At 43.2% G+C, this 19,611-nt stretch overlaps 1 protein-coding gene across 2 annotated transcripts in view; it reads left to right on the top strand.

Moving 5' to 3' along the window:
- TCP11 (t-complex 11) overlaps window positions 1-19,611 on the top strand; it is a 323,210-nt gene that overhangs the window by 138,350 nt on the left and 165,249 nt on the right. For both annotated transcript variants that reach the window (XM_078644306.1, XM_078644305.1), the window contains exon 6: window positions 3,508-3,644. In XM_078644306.1, coding sequence (XP_078500432.1) covers window positions 3,508-3,644 — 137 coding nt within the window. The remainder of the gene's footprint in view (window positions 1-3,507; window positions 3,645-19,611) is intronic.

The raw sequence follows: 19,611 nt of genomic DNA, 5'->3' as shown, positions 1-19,611 counted from the left end.
TCCTTAAGAGATGCAGTTGTGTACTTAAACAACAAAGCACAACAGAACCAGGTGTTCAGGAGATTGAAGATATAAGGCCAGAGATGACAATGCTTATGACACTGATGGTGATTCCATTGGTTACTCTGACTATGATCAGTATAAGCAGGATGAGCTGGAAACAGGTGGTTTTCAGTTACCAGATGCTAGTCGAACTTCAGAATGGGATGACTTGTATCTTCTGATGATGCAAGCCAAGAACCCGCACCAACAGAATCCCCTTTAGATTATGACCTTCAAACTAATTCACTCTCTGATCCATGTGGCTGAGACAGCACACTTTCTAAACAACTTCAAAGAGAAGTCCTCAAAAACAATTTGCCCATATTAGACCATCTACATGAGGAAGGAATGCAGCATATGAAAACTCTCAAATATTCCTCTGTGAGTAGTGCACCTTTGCAGAAAAAATATGGCACAAACCATGACACCGGCATATATGTTAAATCACTGCTGGACAGTGGGTTATTATTTGTTGTGGGCAAGTGTCCACCTAAAAAGACAAGGCCACTACCTTTCTAGCTGTCAAACAAATTAAATAAAATAAAACTGTGCTCAAACCCCATTAATATGACACAAAGCAGTCCGGCTTAAATCACAGTTATTTGTAACTTATTTAAGTAGGGCATATACACAAAACATAATAAAATCCCACAAACTATTTTAAAACAAAGAGGGGAATTGTATGCGTAAAATAAGACTAAAACAAAAACAATTCAATAAATGGAAGCAGGGATATGATTTTTTAAAGATCAGTGAAATTAGTGCCAAAAGGTAAACGTGCTGATATTAGTAAAAGAATGTGGTAGACCCGGACCTTGGGATAATTTGAGACTGACCACAATGGAGCCCTGTTTGAATACACCTAGTGGATTTGTTTTGGTGAAAATTTGGAAATGAAAAAATTTTCTTTTTTGTTTAAAGAATAAATTGTCTATCAGCTGGACAAATCTGGAATTGTGTTAGTTGCAGTGGAAACATCGGTTGGATACCTGCTGCATGTTGGTCTTGCTAGGCCTCTGGAGCTCTTGAGGTTTTTGCCTGAAAATCTAAAATTCAATCTGATGCCATAGAATTGGAGGTCAAGTACTTTTTGCTGTAGGTCACCATGGACCTGGAGCAAAAGTTCCCAAACATTTTCCTGCTGCCGAAGCAGCCACAAATGTATGCATCTAAGCTCCTGTGCACCTTACAAGGAGGGTATGCGACACCTAGAGACTTACAGGGTGCCGGGCAGAGGTCACCAGCAAAGTCCAGTCGTAGTTCCATTTACCACTGGTCAGCTGTGAATTTTAGGGAAAGGGCCTCTTGCAGCTTTTTTTGTATACCTGTAGCCAACTTCTATTTAATTCACAAGCAGGGAGGAACAAAACTGCTTATATTGTTGAGGGCGGCTCAGAACTCATGCTGTGGGCTGTAAAGCGCAGTGTAGATCGCTACACTAAACACATTCTAGAAATTTACAAGAATGTGGTGGGCTGTCTGAGGAGGCAGTACTCTGACACTCACAAATGGGAAATGGACAGAAAGCAATTAAATCTAGTATTCTGGTGATGGGGTGCTCTCAAGTGGGTCATATTTGCAACGGACCAAAACTCCAAATGCCCCATGATTGCAAAGAGATGGTACTTCTCAGTGTTGAGGAGAGCCTTTCACAATGAACTAGGCCACAAAATGTCTGTATACATTGACACCTCTTCCTCTATTTCAAGATTGCTGTGCAAAATCAAAAGAGAGCCTTGCAAGGTGATCATGGTGGGCCTGCGTGGCAGCGTAAACGTTGGTATTTGGATTTGTGCAACAAGTCCATTTAAAGTCCATTACAGTACATACCAGACATGTGACTTCTTTCAAGAAATAAGAAACAAATGCTTCATCACTACCCTCAATTCCTTCAGTAGACAGTCTGGCTTTTCAAGCCTTAGAGTTTGGGTACTGGAAAAATCCCCCAAGATTGCAGACAGATTATTTAGCTGCTAAAGTAGCATTCACTATCAAAACATGCAATATAAATGGAAATATTTTCTTTTATGGACAAGAAAAGAAAATCTGGAGCTTCATAATTTGTCCCTGTGCAAGTTTCTGCCTTACCTTCTAAAATTAGCTAATTTGGGTATCACGCTTCAATTAAAGTACACCTTGCAGAAATCTCAAGATTCCTGAGAACATTTAACAAGCCTGCCCTATTGTAAGAAAGTCTCATGAAGAACTTGATTATGTTTATTTGGGTCCTTTCCCCCCAAAAACTAAACTGTTGCCAGTTCATTGAGTTTCATTTCAATATCTTTCATGGAACGCTGGGTGCTCACTAGCAAAACATTGGCTAGAAGAAGTGAGTTGCAGGCTGCGTCTTGTAGGAACCATATTTGTTTTACTTTTCAATATACGAGCAAGGAAGAAAGTGGTTGTGGTGTAGAATTGCTTAGGAGCCTCAAGGTAAGCCTCATTCCTACCTTAAATACTGCTTTGATCATTTTAATCTAAACATGTTAAGCGGGGTCTGGTGGGTTGGTGGACTAATGTGTGTTTGGCCTCATGGTCACAGGTTCATATCCCTGGGGGTCCACTCGCCTTTTATCCTTCGGAGGTTGATATAATGAGTACCATTGAGTTGGGTAACAATAAACATCTGTTATTTGACCCTAAGATAGCCTTCTGGGTGAACATGCACTTTACAAATACCCACGTTATGTTATGAATCTATGAAACATCCAATACTGGAAAAGAAAGTTACCTGTAACTGCGGTTCACCTATAACTGCGGTTCACCAGTATTTGTACCTTTCATGGATTCATACTGAACCAGACTCCTCCTCTTTCATGAGCCTTTTGCTTGATCAATTACACACTGCACAAGCTAGAACATCTGGCAGCTGGAAGCCTCTGTCAGGGAAAGGGCTGTGGATCTTGGCAGCTGATTGGCTGAAGTTCAGGTCACACACAAAGATCTGGATGGGCTGTATGTGTTCTATGAGTATTTAGTGTTCTGGAGTGTAATGGTACACTGCTGTGAAGACATTGACTGCCAACTTTTTCTAGCCTGACGATGGGGAATAGTTCAAACGTGAACTATGAAAGATCCTGTACTGGAGAACTAAAGTTACTAATGAGTAGGTCTTTCTTACCTCCATTATTTCTCCTGTCGGATGAACCTGAATTATTTATTTTTTTACACCCAGATAAAGAGAAGCTCAAGGGTTGTCTCATCTTGAAAGATGGCAAAATCTGTAGCAGGCAGTAACTACAGGACAAATGTTAGCTCTTGTAATGAATTGTCCATAATATTTCTTCAAATATTATCTGTGTTTTATAACTTAGAAATGTTTAGAATCTGGGTGAACTAGCTCCTAGATTGAAACCAGTGGTTTGGGGAGGTTTGGCAGGAGATATAGCACAAAAAAATGGTCAAGTAATAATGGTGGTTCTTCCCTGTCTCCCTGCACCCTCTGCCCGCCCCTGACCCATATAGGGAGATATTCCACGTGCTGGACCTAATGAAACTTGACATGGCCAACTTTGCTATCTTCAGTCTGCGGCCCCACCTGCAGCACCAATCTGTGGAATTTGAGAGGGGAAAGTTCCAGGAGCTGCTTGACAGACAGCCAGGTAGGTGGTCCATGAAACATCATAAATGGGCGAGGGAAATGCATCTTATTTACCCAATTATTGACGAATTCTCTTTCAGGGGATCCTTATCAAAGTCATAAGCACAGAATTGTCCAGCCCATATACATGGAATACCATAGACTTTGTTGCCTAAAGAAGGCTAATCATTTAAAAAATATCTCCAATAACAGGAAAATATTCACTACATCTAAAAAAGCTAGAAATATCACTCACAACCCTCTTTAAATAAACAAATGGGGGGTACATAAAGGGAATGTGTGTCAATGCTAGCAGAGAGGTAGCACAAGTAAAGCAGAAAAACAAGCACTGTGCCTCTAGGTCATTTAATTTTTTCTCCTTACTCGACATCCCTCAGAATTAGAGCATATTTTCCTCTAACTTCAGACTGGAATCGTTTTTTTTTTTGTCCGAATGCTTTCACTTTTTGTTACGTGCTTTGCTCCATGACCTCTGTATTGTATGCCTTCCAGAGGATCACCATCCTTCAAGACTGGGAACATTGTAAAAACAAATTTCAAGGAGGACCCTGAAGGATAGACAAAATATCAGGCTGTGCAACCTGCAAGAGAGACTATAGGAGGCAAGTTCAGGATGTCAAAAGGTGTAAGGAGAAGTTTTCCTCTCTATCTCGCCCCCAACCATCATCGCTCAAATGACTACCCAAGGGGTAGATATAAAGAGCGTATAAAGTAAGAAAAAAGACAACCTCCTCATTCTGCATCGGTACTCTGGCAACATGCTCTCGATCGAGACAAGGTACATCCATGACATCGAGAAGTCACATTAAGTCAAGACCACCTCCTGTGACGTTGGTGCTACCTCCAATGACACTAAGGAGACCCTCTCCACCGACATTATGACCATCAACAAGACGATCTCCTGCCTTCAGTAGATTGGACCTGTTGCTTTAAAAGGGGACGAGTAACATGTTCTTCAGACTCTTGTGTATTCACCCACCAGAGAAGGAACAACTGTAGTCAGATTCTCCTTCAACATGAAGGCCTCCCTCTCCATATTTTTCTCCATTATCATCTGCTATTTCTCTGCCTTTAAAGTCAGTTCAGCGACAAAAGTCACCAGTGATTACTCAGGTGCACCTAAACCTGTTTCCTAAGTTGACCCTACAAAAAAGGAGATGGCACTCTTAATCTCCTCCTTGGCACCGTAGAAGCTGTAGTGGAAGGTCAAGTTCCATAAGCACCTTTAGAAGATGTGGCGCTCTCCTTCAGGTTCCTTACACTTCAGACCACTTCTCCATCAGAAACTACTCGCCAATTTTATCTGACTCCCCTCTGGTAAGAGTATCATTGGTTGATTAGATCACTACTACGGAGAGGCAAAGCTAAACATACCTATCCCAACTCCTACCAACACTATGTTGGTGATCTCTGAGACACTACATCATAGTGCATCATCTAGACCCTTATTGCCCTTGGTTCCACATCTGTTGGAACCTGAAAGGCACTTTTTTTATTTCCAGCTTCTGTGAGATCTGCTCCTATTAGACTGCTGAAAAAATAAAAATCGTCATATCAAACCCTCTCTTCCTTAAGTTTGATCCTCCTGTGGATTTTGTCGTTGTATCAGTGGCGAGAAAATCTCATGCCATCTCACCTTCCTTCACTGTTCCTACAGATAAAGAGAGGAAGCAGATGGAGTTAGTGGGAAGAAAATTGTGTGGCACAGCAGCTGCAAGCATGAAAACAGCAAGTGGTGCATCCTTGCTAGGCCAGTACGATGGATCCCTTTGGGATTTATTACAGAGCTTTATAGAAAAGCTACCTGTGGAGGACAGACAGGATTTTCAGTAAATCTTTCAGGAAATAATACTGGTTTCCAATCAAGTTGCATGTAAGTTGCAAGCACTGCACAAGATTCCTCCGACGTACCTGTTCATTGGTATTGCCACAGAATGTGTGTTAAGTGCAAAGCCTGGTTGTTGTTTACGGGCTTAAAACCAGAAGCCACTACAGAATTCTTAACTTTACATGTTCAGGCACTTTACTTTTCAAAGGTCATGCAGATTAAGAGAGAGTGCTCATGAAGTAAAACATTTACATTTTAAAAGCCTCAAGAAAAAGCTTATGTTTTCACCTACTATACCATCAAACAATTCTTTCCAACATTATCAAGATTTTCTTAGTAAGAAATCGAACATCTTAGTTAAAAAAAAAAAAAAGCAGTGGAAAGTGCATTCTTACCAAAAGGGAACAGGAATTTATTGCTGTTACTTTCTGATATAAAAGAAAGGACCAAAGCATGAATTAAGACCAATTCTCGATCTAAGAATCTAAGGTTTAGAAAGTTGGCCTTCTGCTAGATCCCCAATTACATCAAAGTGACTGGTATTTGCAATAGGTCTACAGATGCATATTTCCATATTCTGCTTGAAGGAATTCCAGTAAGTTACTAAGATTCCTGGTAGGAAAATATCATTACCAGTCAGACTAAAGTCAGCTCCCCACACTCTTCCAAAGTGCACAGCAGTAGTAGCTGCTTACCCCTGAAATGTAAACATCATTTACCCATACCTGAATGATTGGTTAATAAAAAACATATATTCCTGACCTAGTAATGGGGCACTTGAAACCAGCAGTGGAAATATTGCAAAGTCTTACTTTAAAAAGCAACTTTCAGAAGACTACAAGTCCTCCAGTGCAAAGGAGCAACTATTTGGGAGTGACTTTAGACACCATTGTTGCAAAAGTGTGCTCTGGAGGAGAGCATCAAATCTATCTAACAGAAATGTTGCTGTCTGAAACAAACACTCCATCCAACTGCTTGATGGATTTCCTCATTACTAGAATTCATGAAATAGTTCATTTTTCTAAATATGAATTCTACACTCCACATGAGGCCAATACAGCAAGTTGGAAGACCAATGGTACCAGAAATTGGAGGGCTGAGAGAGCAGGGCAACTTCATCACAAGATGTCCAATTATTCTCTTGAAGGGAGTACCTTTTCATCAGGACATCCATGTCAGGGAAGATGGTCGGGGAATTAAAAGTCCTACCATATCAACAAACTTATTGGAGTCAGGAGCTATAATCTGCCTCAGAAGTAATACTTCCGATCATTCACAATGTGTGCCCTTCTTTTTCCTACAGACAATAAAGCTACCATGTATTTGAGCAAGCAGGTGGGAACACACTCAAGACCATTGTCCCTCGAAGCCCAAATCATTTGGAGATGGATGTTCGCCAAAGGTCTGACTATTTCAGCAGTTCATATACCCTGGATTCAAAATGAACAAGCTGATACCCTCAGTCGACTAATGCAAGAAAATCACAACTGGATCCTTATAAAGAAGTGCTGCGAGGAACCTACGAAAAATGGGATTATCCACAAGTAGACCTATAGATGCTAACAACAAAAAATGCCCACACTTGATATTACCAACCTGATTCCATTGAGAATGCTCTTTTGATCAACTGGTTAGGAAAGTGTCTCTACGCTTTTACTCACATCCCACTGATCCCAGCAGTGTTGATCAAGCTGAAATATTTCACAGCAAGAATGATTCCTTAAGCCCTGGAATAGCCATGTCAGTGGTGATTCACAGATCCTCTGGCCACTGCACAGCAACATGAAGTGAATAGTGAGCCACATAAGTTGAGCCAGGCTCTCAAACGAGGCATGAAGTAGGTCCTGGGCCCTTGTGGATTGTCTCATGGGTCTGTTAAGTTGTTTGCCATGGCCCACATATTTCTCAGTAGGAGCATATGTCACAGAGAAGAGCTTTGAGTTGGGGCTGCACCTATACTGTTGGACACCACAGGGCACCAAAGGGTGCTCTATTTCATGGGGCAGTGACTGGCAGAATTTTCTTCAAAGAAGGGACAGTGTTCTATCTAGAGAGAGACCAGCTTCTAAATTAATATCATAGGCGACCACCACAGTGAGAAAATTCAAAGCTGCTGGACAGCATGTTGTTGTGTGTACTGTTGATCTGTTTGCCTCTGCAGGAAAACATTTCAAGAGAAACTGAACATACAATGGTAGCAAGTGAGCTGAGAATGGGATGATATCATCTTGGTTATGCTCCATATGAAGGAAGTGTTGTAGTGGTGAAATATCAGCAATAACATCTGAAAGGAGGATGTAGGAAAGTGCCCTTTTTTGACATGGTCACCCCGCCTTTTGCCTGGTATTCGGTGCAATTATTGACTGGAAGTGCACTGGGTTCCTGCTAGCTGGGTTCTTGCTAGCCAGGTCCCCAGTGCCAGCTCTCTTTCCCTAAACGGTACAGTTGTTTTCTCAATTGGCAATACCTTTTAAATGGTACCCCTGGTACCTAGGGCACGGAGGCTAAATATGGTCCCTAAGGGTAGCAGCATGTATTATGCTCCCCTAAGGGAACCCTCACCAAGTCCATGTAAACTGCCATTGCAGGCTGCACGTCTTGGTGCTGACAAAAGTGATATTACAACATGGCACACAGCCTGTTAGCTATGCCTACAGACGCAGCATGCACTATAGATTAATCACCCCTACAGCAGGCCTTACAGACCTAAGGCAGGGTGTACTATACATGTGTGGACATATCAGGGAAGGCATTTTAAATACATGTGCTGGGCACTGGTCAAAAAACGAGTTCCATAGCTACATGATGGCCTCACTGAAACCAAAGATGTTTGGTATCAAACATCTTGTTTTAATAAACACCCACTAATTCCACTGATGGATTTATTAATACATGCACCCAGAGGGCACCTTAGAGGTGCCCCTACCAACTACTACTGAGCTGGCTGGTTCTGATCAGCCTGCCGCCACAATCAAGTTTGTGACCCCCAGGGGTGAGAGCCCACAAACTCAGAAGGTCAGGAACAAAGCCTGTCCGGCAGGGGGTGAAGAGCCCACTGCCTTTGGTATGCAAATCTGGATTTCCTCAGAGTTGAGGGGATGCTGATTGCCCCCCCCAACCCAGGGCCCATTTGGCACCTGGACTGGCACCAAAATTAGTAGTCAGGGAGGCGTGTTCACCCTGAGGCTAGTTCTACCCCTAATGTGGGCTAACCTGATGTAGACACGAAAATGAAAAGTCTGTCATCTTGCTGATGACAGAAGTAGGAACTTTGGGACAAGGTTATGCCTACTTCCCACAGGAAGTGGTCATTTATAGTGCGCTGTGACCCTAGGGGTAATTAGCTCGTTGGTTGCTACCCTACACGCCCCTAAATTTGGTATTTAGGGGAGCCCCTGGCACCAGGAAATCAGATCCTGATGACCTGAAAGAAGAAAACAGACACTAAAAAGTTACAAGAAGGAAGAACAGAAGACCAGCGACTTCCTTGGCGCCATCCCTACCGACCTGTCTGCTGTCCTCGACAATTGCGCCAACGATGACCCGTCCTGCAGCTGCCTGTGCTTCCAAAAGCCTCAGACGACTTCCAGCTTTCACCCAAGACTCAGAAACTATTGTGGTATAGCGGAGCTGCTCCCCTGCACCCTGCAGGCATCCCAGAACTGCTGCAAGGACTCTGAACCACCAAAATCCCAAGGCCGGACAGCACCGCTGCCCCCGTGCCCCCTAGCCCTAGTCGAAGTGGGCCAATGGTGTCAGTGGGGTCCCCATAGCCCCCGAAGCCCACCTTGGGTTTGCCAACTGTGAACTTCAAGGTGCCACCTGCAGCCTATTTGTGCAGGCCCCCTCTACCCCAAGTGCCTCCGGTGACAAAAACCTGATGCCTCAGGACACCTTTGCACCCGTCTGCCCCGGCCCAATGAGAAGAGGACCAATGGCGTCCCCACATACCCAAACATTGTGATACCCCCCCACCCCCCGTTGGTTCAACCAGACTTGCCTCCCCCCTCATCCAAACCTGCAGCCTCTTTGTAACCGGACCGATCCCCATTGACTTCAACAAGGCACACAACGCTTAATTGCACTAATGCACCCAGACGTCTCAGTACTGCCTGAGGTGACATGTTGGTGCTGCCTTGGACCCTGCCCCATACTCACCTTATGTCCATAAGATTGGTCCTGTAAGTTGCTGTAAAGTACCTCTATGCAGTATATTCCTTTTGTCCCATTTCTAACTCGAAACATACTGTTCGAGGCATATGAGCTGCAGATCGTATACTGTGTATTAGATCGCCACCTGGTGTTGGGCTCGGATGATTGCAGGTTGTTGTCTTCTTGGAACAAGTCTTTGTAGTCACGAGATAGGTGACTCCTCCCTTGGACAATACTGCGCATGGGCATCAACTCCATCCTTAGATTGTTTTTTTCCGCCACTGGGTTCGGATTAAAGTTTTCCGCTCCGGCTAGAAAAGACTTTTTAGCAACTTTGAAGCGTAAAGACTTTACAAAAACATTATCGACATCGAATAGACTACCTTCGACATCAGTTACATTCCGGTGCGTCGACGCTGGACGTTGGGCCTATCGGTGCCGTACGGCCTACGCCTCATGGACAGAACTCCATTCAAGAGATGCCCGGTATGTCGAGCAAAATTCCCTCATAGCGACCATCACGAGGTCTGCAACCGCTGTCTATCACCGGATCACGACGAGTCGACCTGCACAGCCTGTGCATCCTTCCGATCGAAGAAGACCATTCGGGACCGAAGGGCACGTCGACACGAGATGAGGAGATCAGCACCAGCACCGGAGGCCATCTTCGAGGAGGAGATCATCGAAGAAGACGTCTCCGAGGACGAACAACCACTCGAGGACATCTCCGAGGACGAGGCTCCACTCGTCGCCGAGGAAGACTCACCTGATCTCCAGATCATATCGGGGGCAGAGGACTCAGATGACTCGATTCCATCTCGGCAACCCGTGAGTATTCTTGCCCCTGCACAACAGACACTATCCAAGCCAAAGGCAACGGTCAGCACTCCACCCTTGGGGCCCAGTCGAGACCGAAATGTCCCCTCCAACGCCCCGCCTTCGTGCTCGGCTCCGAGGAAAACAACTACGCCTTCCGGTGCCTCGGCACCGACAAAACCACACGTGCCAATTCCACCTCCTCCATTGGCACCAAAGCACACACATCCTTCGACACCGAAGGATTCTTCGACACCGAAGCCGAAACACCCTTCGGTGCCCAAAGACAAAGATCCTTCGGAAGATGCATCGGTGCCGAAGCCGAAGATCGTACCGGACCCGAAAGCTTAACAAGCCGGACAACCATAAAAAAACTACAGGTTGTTCAGAACGCTGCCGCTCGGCTGCTCCGCAATGTTCCCAGGAGAACATCTGCCTCTCTAGCACTCCGTGACCTTCACTGGCTCAAAATCCCGAATAGAATTAGATTCAAAGCCCTTTGTCATGTTTTTAAAATCAAACAAGGCTCAGCTCCTAAATACCTTCAGGGCCTTATCCAGGCCTATAAGCCTAGTCGAACCCTGAGATCATCAGGGAATGGTGATTTCTCCGTTCCCAGATTTAGGCTGGCAAAAATGGGAGGCCGCTCTTTTGCCCATTTGGGTCCTACATTTTGGAATACTCTTCCTGTGACCCTAAAGACAGAAACCAATCTTTTTCGTTTCCGCAAGGGACTTAAAACTTGGCTCTTTCAGCAGTAATCTAAAGCCTCTTTTCAGCAAAATCAGCATGCAAGTTTTTCTTCTCTAGTCTGTCCCTGAGCGCCGGGAAACCCACTGCGGGTAGCTGTGCGCTTTATAAGTTTAAATAAATAAAGCTTCAACTCCATTGGTACCAAAGACTACAAGGCCTGATACAAAGACGCCTAAACCTTCTATCAAGCCTACCATGCCGAAACCAACTTCGGCACCGAACTCAATAACGCCTCCTACAGCAAAAAACATAAAACAACCACTACCGGCACGGAAGAAATCGACGCCGAGAAGGTTGTAGAAGAGGAAGAACTGTTTAGACCAGATCCTAAACAAAAAAGAGTCTATATTAACCCAAAAACTGGACATGTGGAAGCTGTTCCTTACAAGAAGACACCAGCAGACACACCACTTCTACCTGTGGTTCCTGCTAAAAAGAAGGATTGCGCAACCTCTCCAATGCACCCTTCCTCTCCTTCAACTTCTTCCTCTCCTATGCCTCCTGCATCATCACACCACACTGACGAAGAGTATGATATAGGTGGGGGGAATGACATACCAGAGCCACATGCATACCCTTTAGATGAAGAAGTCAATCCAGAATATCCTAAGGATGATGATTTAGATCCATACCATGTACCCAACATTCCTGATCCTCAGTCTTCCCCAACAAAATCTTCCCCTCCAGAAGATAGTATGGGGGTTAATCATTTCTTAAATTGAGCTGCCCTTTACCACGGAGTTTCAATGCACTCTGATGCCATTGATGAGGATTTTTTACTTGACACATTTGAGAAATCCCAAAGGTCTACGCAAATACTACCAATGATCAAAGGAGTCATTAAACATGCTCCAGAAATTTTTAAAGACCCGGTACGATGTAGAGTATTAAATCCAAGAATAGAAAAGAAATACAGACCAGCACCATCTGATCCAGTCTATATTAGGGGACATCTGCCACTAGACTCTTTAGTAGTGTCCAATGCACGGAAAAGGGATAATTCTCAGACTTCTGGTGACACGCCCCCACCAGACAAGGAATCCAAAGTTATTGACGGATTGCTGCGCAAGCTACGGTTGTATGACGTTACAACTCATACTTTTACAACGCATACCATTACAACGAATTTTTTACAACGCCAAAACTTTTACAACGCATGTATTTACAACGCATGTTTTTACAACGCAGGTACCTTTACAACGCATACCATTACAACGTAAGTATTGGTAAGTATATATTATTTTTTTTTATTAAAAATAATTGAAAATAATATAATTTAATTTAATTTCATTTCATTTAATTTCATTTAATTGATTTAATTTAAATTTAATTTTAATTTTATTTTATTTTTACCCTGTACCCCTGTACTCCAAAAACCCAAAACTGACCCTGAACCCTAAAAATACCCCTGTACCCCAAAAACCCAAAACTGACCCTGAACCCTAAAAATACCCCTTTACCCAAAAACCCAAAACTGACCCTGAACCCCAAAAATACCCTTTTACCCCAAAAACCCAAAACTGACCCTGAACCCTAAAAATACCCCTTTACCCAAAAACCCAAAACTGACCCTGAACCCCAAAAATACCCTTTTACCCAAAAAACCCAAAACTGACCCTGAACCCTAAAAATACCCCTTTACCCAAAAACCCAAAACTGACCCTGAACCCTAAAAATACCCCTTTACCCAAAAACCCAAAACTGACCCTGAACCCTAAAAATATCCCTTAACCCAAAAACTGAAAACTGACCCTGAACCCTAAAAATACCCTTTTACCCAAAATCTGAAAACTGACCCTGAACCCTAAAAATACCCTTTTACCCAAAAACTGAAAACTGACCCTGAACCCTAAAAATATCCTTTTACCCAAAAACTGAAAACTGACCCTGAACCCTAAAAATACCCCTTTACCAAAAACTGAAAACTGACCCTGAACCCTAAAAATACCCCTTTACCCAAAAACTGAAAACTGACCCTGAACCCTAAAAATACCCCTTTACCCAAAAACTGAAAACTGACCCTGAACCCTAAAAATACCCTTTTACCCAAAAACTGAAAACTGACCCTGAACCCTAAAAATACCCCTTTACCCAAAAACTGAAAACTGACCCTGAACCCTAAAAATACCCTTTTACCCAAAAACTCAAAACTGACCCTGAACCCTAAAAATACCCTTAACCCAAAAACTCAAAACTGACCCTTAACCCTAAAAATACCCCTTAAAAAAAACCAAACATATAAAATTTAAAATATAATTATATACTTACCAATACTTACGTTGTAATGGTATGCGTTGTAAAGGTACCTGCGTTGTAAAAACATGCGTTGTAAATACATGCGTTGTAATGGTTTTTGCGTTGTAAAAATTTTGTTGTAATGGTAGTGCGTTGTAAAAGTTGCGTTGTAATGGGTGTTTCCCGCAAGCTACAAATATATGGTGCATAGCAAATACACAAGCCCTGCTCTCACGCTACGACAGGGCTCACTACGACCAATTAGAAAAACTAATGGAGCACCTCCCAGATCAATACAAAGATCAGGCAACAGAGCTCATACAAGAAGGCAAATTAATATCTAATGCCTCAATCAAATGTGCACTAGATGTAGCTGAAACAGCATCCACAGCAGTCAATTCTAGTGTCATACTCAGACGACATGCATGGTTACGCATTTCAGGCTTTAAGACGGAGGTTCAAACCACCATCTTGAACCAGCCCTTCAATCAAAACCAATTGTTCGGGCCGGAAGTAGACAACACACTAGAAAAGATGAAAAAAGACACAGACACGGCTAAGTCTATGGGTGCACTACAATCCACACAGACTAGAAGTTATTTTCGCCGTTCCTTTTATAGAGGAGGCTCGAAGCAAACCAGCGCAGATACAACGTCATCTTTGAAGACAAACACACAGACCTCCTCTAATAAAGGCTACTTTAGAGGAGAATACAGAGGCAATAATAACAAGGGAAGAGGCAGAGGTAATAACAACAACCGCTCCTCTACCACTCCCAAACAGTGACTTCCCTCTGCCTCCCGTACAGCATTCCACCCCTGTGGGTGGCTGATTATCACAGTTCCTACCTGTCTGAAATTCCATCACAACAGACAGGTGGGTAAGACAAATTATCCAACATGGCTACTGCCTAGAACTCACAGCAACCCCCCCAAACATACCTCCCAGGCAACGCCCAATGTCCACAGACCATATGACTCTGCTCCAACAGGAAGTTCTAGCACTTCTACAAAAGAACGCTATTCAAGTAGTTCCTTTAGAGGAACAAGGAACAGGAGTTTACTCCTTGTACTTCCTAATTCCCAAGAAGGACGGGACACTATGCCCAATCCTCGACCTCAGGCCCCTCAACCATTACATACAATCAGATCATTTTCACATGATCACTTTGCAGCAAGTACTCCCACTACTACAAAAAGGCGATTTTCTTTCAACACTAGACCTAAAGGATGCCTACTTTCACATTCCTATACATCCTGCTCACAGGAAGTATCTAAGGTTTGTCATACAAGGACAACACTATCAGTTCAAAGTCCTTCCATTCGGGGTCACAACAGCACCACGAGTGTTCACAAAGTGCTTAGCAGTAGTAGCGGCACATCTCAGAAGACAACAGATACATGTCTTCCCTTATCTAGACGACTGGCTCATAAAAGCAAAATCATTCAGCCAATGTGTACAACACACAAAGCAAACAATTCAGACATTGCACGACCTAGGGTTTACAATAAACTACACCAAGTCGCACCTAGAGACTTCGCACGTTCATCAGTATCTAGGAGCTAACATAAACAAATCTACAGCTCTAGCATATCTCAGTCCAGCCAGGATACAGGCCATTCAGACCTTAGTTTCCATTTTTCAACACCCGCAGTCTCTCCAAGCCAGAGTGTTCATGAGACTAATAGGCATGATGGCATCTTGCATCTTCATAGTTCCACATGCAAGACTGCAAATGCGCCCCTTACAAGAATGCCTAGCACAACAGTGGAATCAGGCTCAAGGTCAGCTTCCAGACCTGGTGTTGGTAGACAGTCGTACAGATCACTCTCTGCAATGGTGGAACATCAAACACTTGACAAAGAGACGGCCGTTCGTAGAACCCGTTACACAGATAGTGCTCACGACAGACGCATCCCTCACAGGATGGGGAGCCCATCTCTTACACTATACCACACAAGGCCAATGGAACAACCAACAAAAACTGTTCCACATCAACCATCTAGAGCTGCTAGCAATCTTCCTTGCACTCAAAACGTTTCAACTGCAAATACAAAACAAAACTGTCTTAATCCGGACAGGCAATATGACAGCCATGTAATATATACAAAAACAGGGGGGGGACACTCTCTGCAACTGTCCCAGCTCACACAGAACATTTGGAGATGGGCCATTCCTCAAAACATACACCTCACGGTAGAACACCTTCCAGGAATTCACAATCAGATAGCAGATCTGTTGAGTCGACAGTCACAACAGATTCACGAATGGGAGATACATTCACAAGTTCTTCAGCCATTCTTCCAAATGTGGGGGCATCCACAGATAGATCTGTTTGCCACCCACGAAAATACAAAATGCCCAACCTTCGCCACCAGGTTTCCACACCCACGGTCGGAGGGGAATGCAATATGGATGAACTGGTCAGGCAGATTTGCGTACGCTTTTCCGCCTCTCCACTCATTCCACTAGTAGTGCGCAAACTCAGACAACAGTCTCTCAAACTAATACTAGTAGCTCCCACATGGGCACGCCAACCGTGGTTCACCACACTGCTAGATCTCTCACTGGTTCCACATAAAAAATTAAGGCTCACGCCCTCCCTGTTAACACAGAACCATGGAGAAATAAGACACCCAGAACCAAGCCAACTGAATTTGGCGATCTGGCTCCTGAAGTCTTAGAGTTTGGTTACTTAAACCTGCCACCAGACTGTATGAACATAATTAAAGAGGCTAGAAAACCCACTACCAGAGCGTGTTATGCCGCTAAGTGGAAAAGATTTGCAATATATTGTGACAATAATCAGATTGATCCACTGGATGTTTCCATCCAAAATATCATTTGCTACCTTCTACACCTACAAAGGTCCAATTTAGCTTATTCTTCCATACGCCTGCAACTGGCGGCGATTGCAGCCTATTTACAGAATAGACAGCATCTATCTCTATTCAGAGTACCTGCAATCAAAGCCTTTATGGAAGGATTAAAACGTATAATCCCACCTAGGTTACCACCTGCCCCGGTATGGAACCTAAACGTTGTCCTTACAAGATTCATGGGACCCCCTTTCGAGCCTTTACACAAGTGTGAATTACAATTCCTAACATGGAAAACTGCTTTCCTTGTTGCCATCACCTCTCTCAGAAGAGTTAGTGAAATACAAGCATTTACAATACAAGAACGATTTTTTCAAATACATCCCAACAAAGTGGTTCTTAGGCCTAATCCAAAATTCCTGCCAAAAGTTATCACTCCTTTTCACCTTAACCAATCAGTAGAGCTACCTGTGTTTTTTCAAAACCCAGACTCTGTTGCAGAAAGGGCTTTACACACCCTAGATGTTAGAAGAGCCCAGTTATACTACACAGATAGGACAAAAACCTTCAGAAAGACAAAACAATTATTTGTATCTTTCTCTCCCCCACACAAAGGCAACCCCATCTCTAAAGGCGGAATTGCCAGGTGGATTGTAAAGTGTATACAAATATGCTATCAAAAAGCTAAACGTACACTGACAGTTCCTCCTAGAGCACACTCTACTCGCAAAATAGGGGCCTCTATGGCTTTCTTAGGAAATATACCACTAGAGGACAGATGCAAGACAGCAACATAGTCTACAACACACACCTTCACTAAACACTATTGTGTTGATGTGCAGGCCAAGCAGCAAGCTGCAGTAGGCCAAGCTGTACTTAGAACTCGGTTTCAAAATACTGCTACGGATACAGGTGACCACCGCTAGGGGAGACACTGCTGCACAATCGATGCACAGTATACGATCTGCAGCTCATATGCCTCGAATGGAAAATGCTTCTTACCAGTATGCATCTGTTCTTGGCATGTAGAGCTGCAGATTCGTATACGCCCTCCCGCCTCCCCGGAACTTGTATCTGTTCCAGTTATCATCTTAATTAGATGCACACACATGAACATCCTTTCTTTATCTTTCCTTCTACTACTCCATCATTTCCCATCATGGCGAAAAACAATCTAAGGATGGAGTCGATGCCCATGCGCCCTATTGTCCAAGGGAGGAGTCACCTATCTCGTGACTACAAAGACTTCTTCCAAGAAGACAACAACCTGCAATCATCCGAGCCCAACACCAGGTGGCGATCTAATGCACAGTATACGAATCTGCAGCTCTACATGCCAAGAACAGATGCATACTGGTAAGTAGCATTTTCCTACTTGATCGTGATGATTTTGGTGCCTGAATGTTTATAAAGATACGTGTTATACATTGGTGTGGATCTCCCTATTGAGTCGTGTGTATCATTTATTGACTGTGTATGCAGTAGATGTCTAACAGCCCTCTCTGATGAGCCTAAGGCTGCTCGACCAGACTACCCCCTACGAGAGCACCTTTGAATTGCTAGAGCAAGCCCCTGTCCACTTCTAAGGGATATCTGGGCTCCTTGCCCAGCATACCTCTTTTTGGTAAAAGTGCCAGCTTCCTACAGATGGTGATTGAATTGCACACACTTTCTTGCCAAGGACCATACTTGTGATTCTTTGTGGACAAGATGAATTTAACTACTTAGGTTCATCCTGTATTTCATATAAATTGGAATATTTCTTTACCAACATTCTTTCTGCATCTTCACACTGGCTCATGCAAGAATGAACTGATCACTTTCTGAAATTGTTATAGAGCATCCCATGCTGGAGTATCTTGAAAAGAAATCTGCAGAGCAGCTATGTGTACTTTCATGAAGCATTACTGCATCAATGTTCTGACCAGGAATGAGTTGGTAGTGAGACTAGCAGTGTCCCAGTACATCTTTTCATTCACCCTCCACCCCTTTTATGAGGTTCTAATTTCACTTTTTTACACTTCAGTATGCTTGGAAATCTGGGAACTGGAAGGCTCTGATAGGGGAAGAGTTCTCAGTTTTATTACCTGAAGTTTTAGTCTCATGAGGTTGACTACTTACAGTCTACTGCTGTTTTAAATGTTATTGATTGTACATCTACACTACTATTTTACGTTGACTCCTGAGTCTTCTCAGAGCCTGACGACATGAAATAATTCAAGCATGTGAATCGATGTAATATACAAATATTAGAGATTCACAGTTACAGGTATGGAACTTTTTAATTACTTGTAATCCCTGTACTCCTTTTAGGTATTTGCATTCATAAACCTCCCACTTTCTTCCCTGTCAACCAGGAAAGTAGAATAAAGTTAACAAAGCGATCCTGTCACATGTCTATCATGTAAAAATTAAAAGGCTAAATGATCTTGCAAGGTAATATGGCACTGTGCAGGTTTTGGAATTCCTAGTGGAATGGGGACAACATTATTTTCAAGGTTTAAAAAAGCATAACCCATGGCACCTTTTTTTTCTCTGTAGAAAAGATTATAAAAAATATATTTTTCCACCCAAATGTAATTTATAGTATTACGTTTCATGTTACCCCATTCTTTGCAAAAAATAAATCTAAAAATATGTTTTTTTCTAATTGAAAACGAGATCTAGAACATTACAGTTGGGTCCAAATATTGTAGTGCTAATAAAGCTAAAGAAAATGAACATGATGGAGCATCCCAATTAATAACCATTTTTGTACACATGGCAGGTGAAAGTTTTACTCTTGGAAAGTAAAAAAATGCCAGATGAAAGTGTGCCTCTTATTTTATTTTTTCTGTGTGAACATGTTTATCCAGCCAAATGAAAAAAAATCTCTAAAGCAATAATCTTGAAATTCCATTGAAACAACAGAGAGAGGGACTCGTTTCCAACATCAGGCCCTTACATTTGCGCTTAATAAAATAATTCTCTGCTATCGGGTGGTTTCTTTATACTTGATAATGGGTTGTTCGAGGCATGTGGGCTGCTAAATTCATATCTTAGCATTAGATCGCCGCCTAGTGTTGGGCTCGGATGATTGCACATTGTTGTCCTGGAAGAGTCTTCGAAGTATCCTGAGATAGGTGGCTCCTCCCCTGGACTACAGTGCGCATGGGCATCGGCTCCATCCCCAGATTGTTTTTTTCCGCCATTGGGTTCGGATGTGGTCTCGACGTCTTACTGTCGGAACCAAGTAAATCTATCTTTTACCGGCCAAAAGGCCTCGATTTTCTTGCGTCGGTATTGTCTGCGCTCGGTCTCGAGTCTTCCGTCTCTTGGAGCCGGAATAAGCGGAGTTTTCTTCGCTTTCTAAACTTTGAGGCCTT

The sequence above is a fragment of the Lissotriton helveticus genome, chromosome 5_1 (genome assembly GCF_964261635.1).
Source record: "Lissotriton helveticus chromosome 5_1, aLisHel1.1, whole genome shotgun sequence".
NCBI classification, from domain to species: domain Eukaryota; kingdom Metazoa; phylum Chordata; class Amphibia; order Caudata; family Salamandridae; genus Lissotriton; species Lissotriton helveticus.
This window is presented reverse-complemented; position numbering and strand designations above follow the sequence as displayed.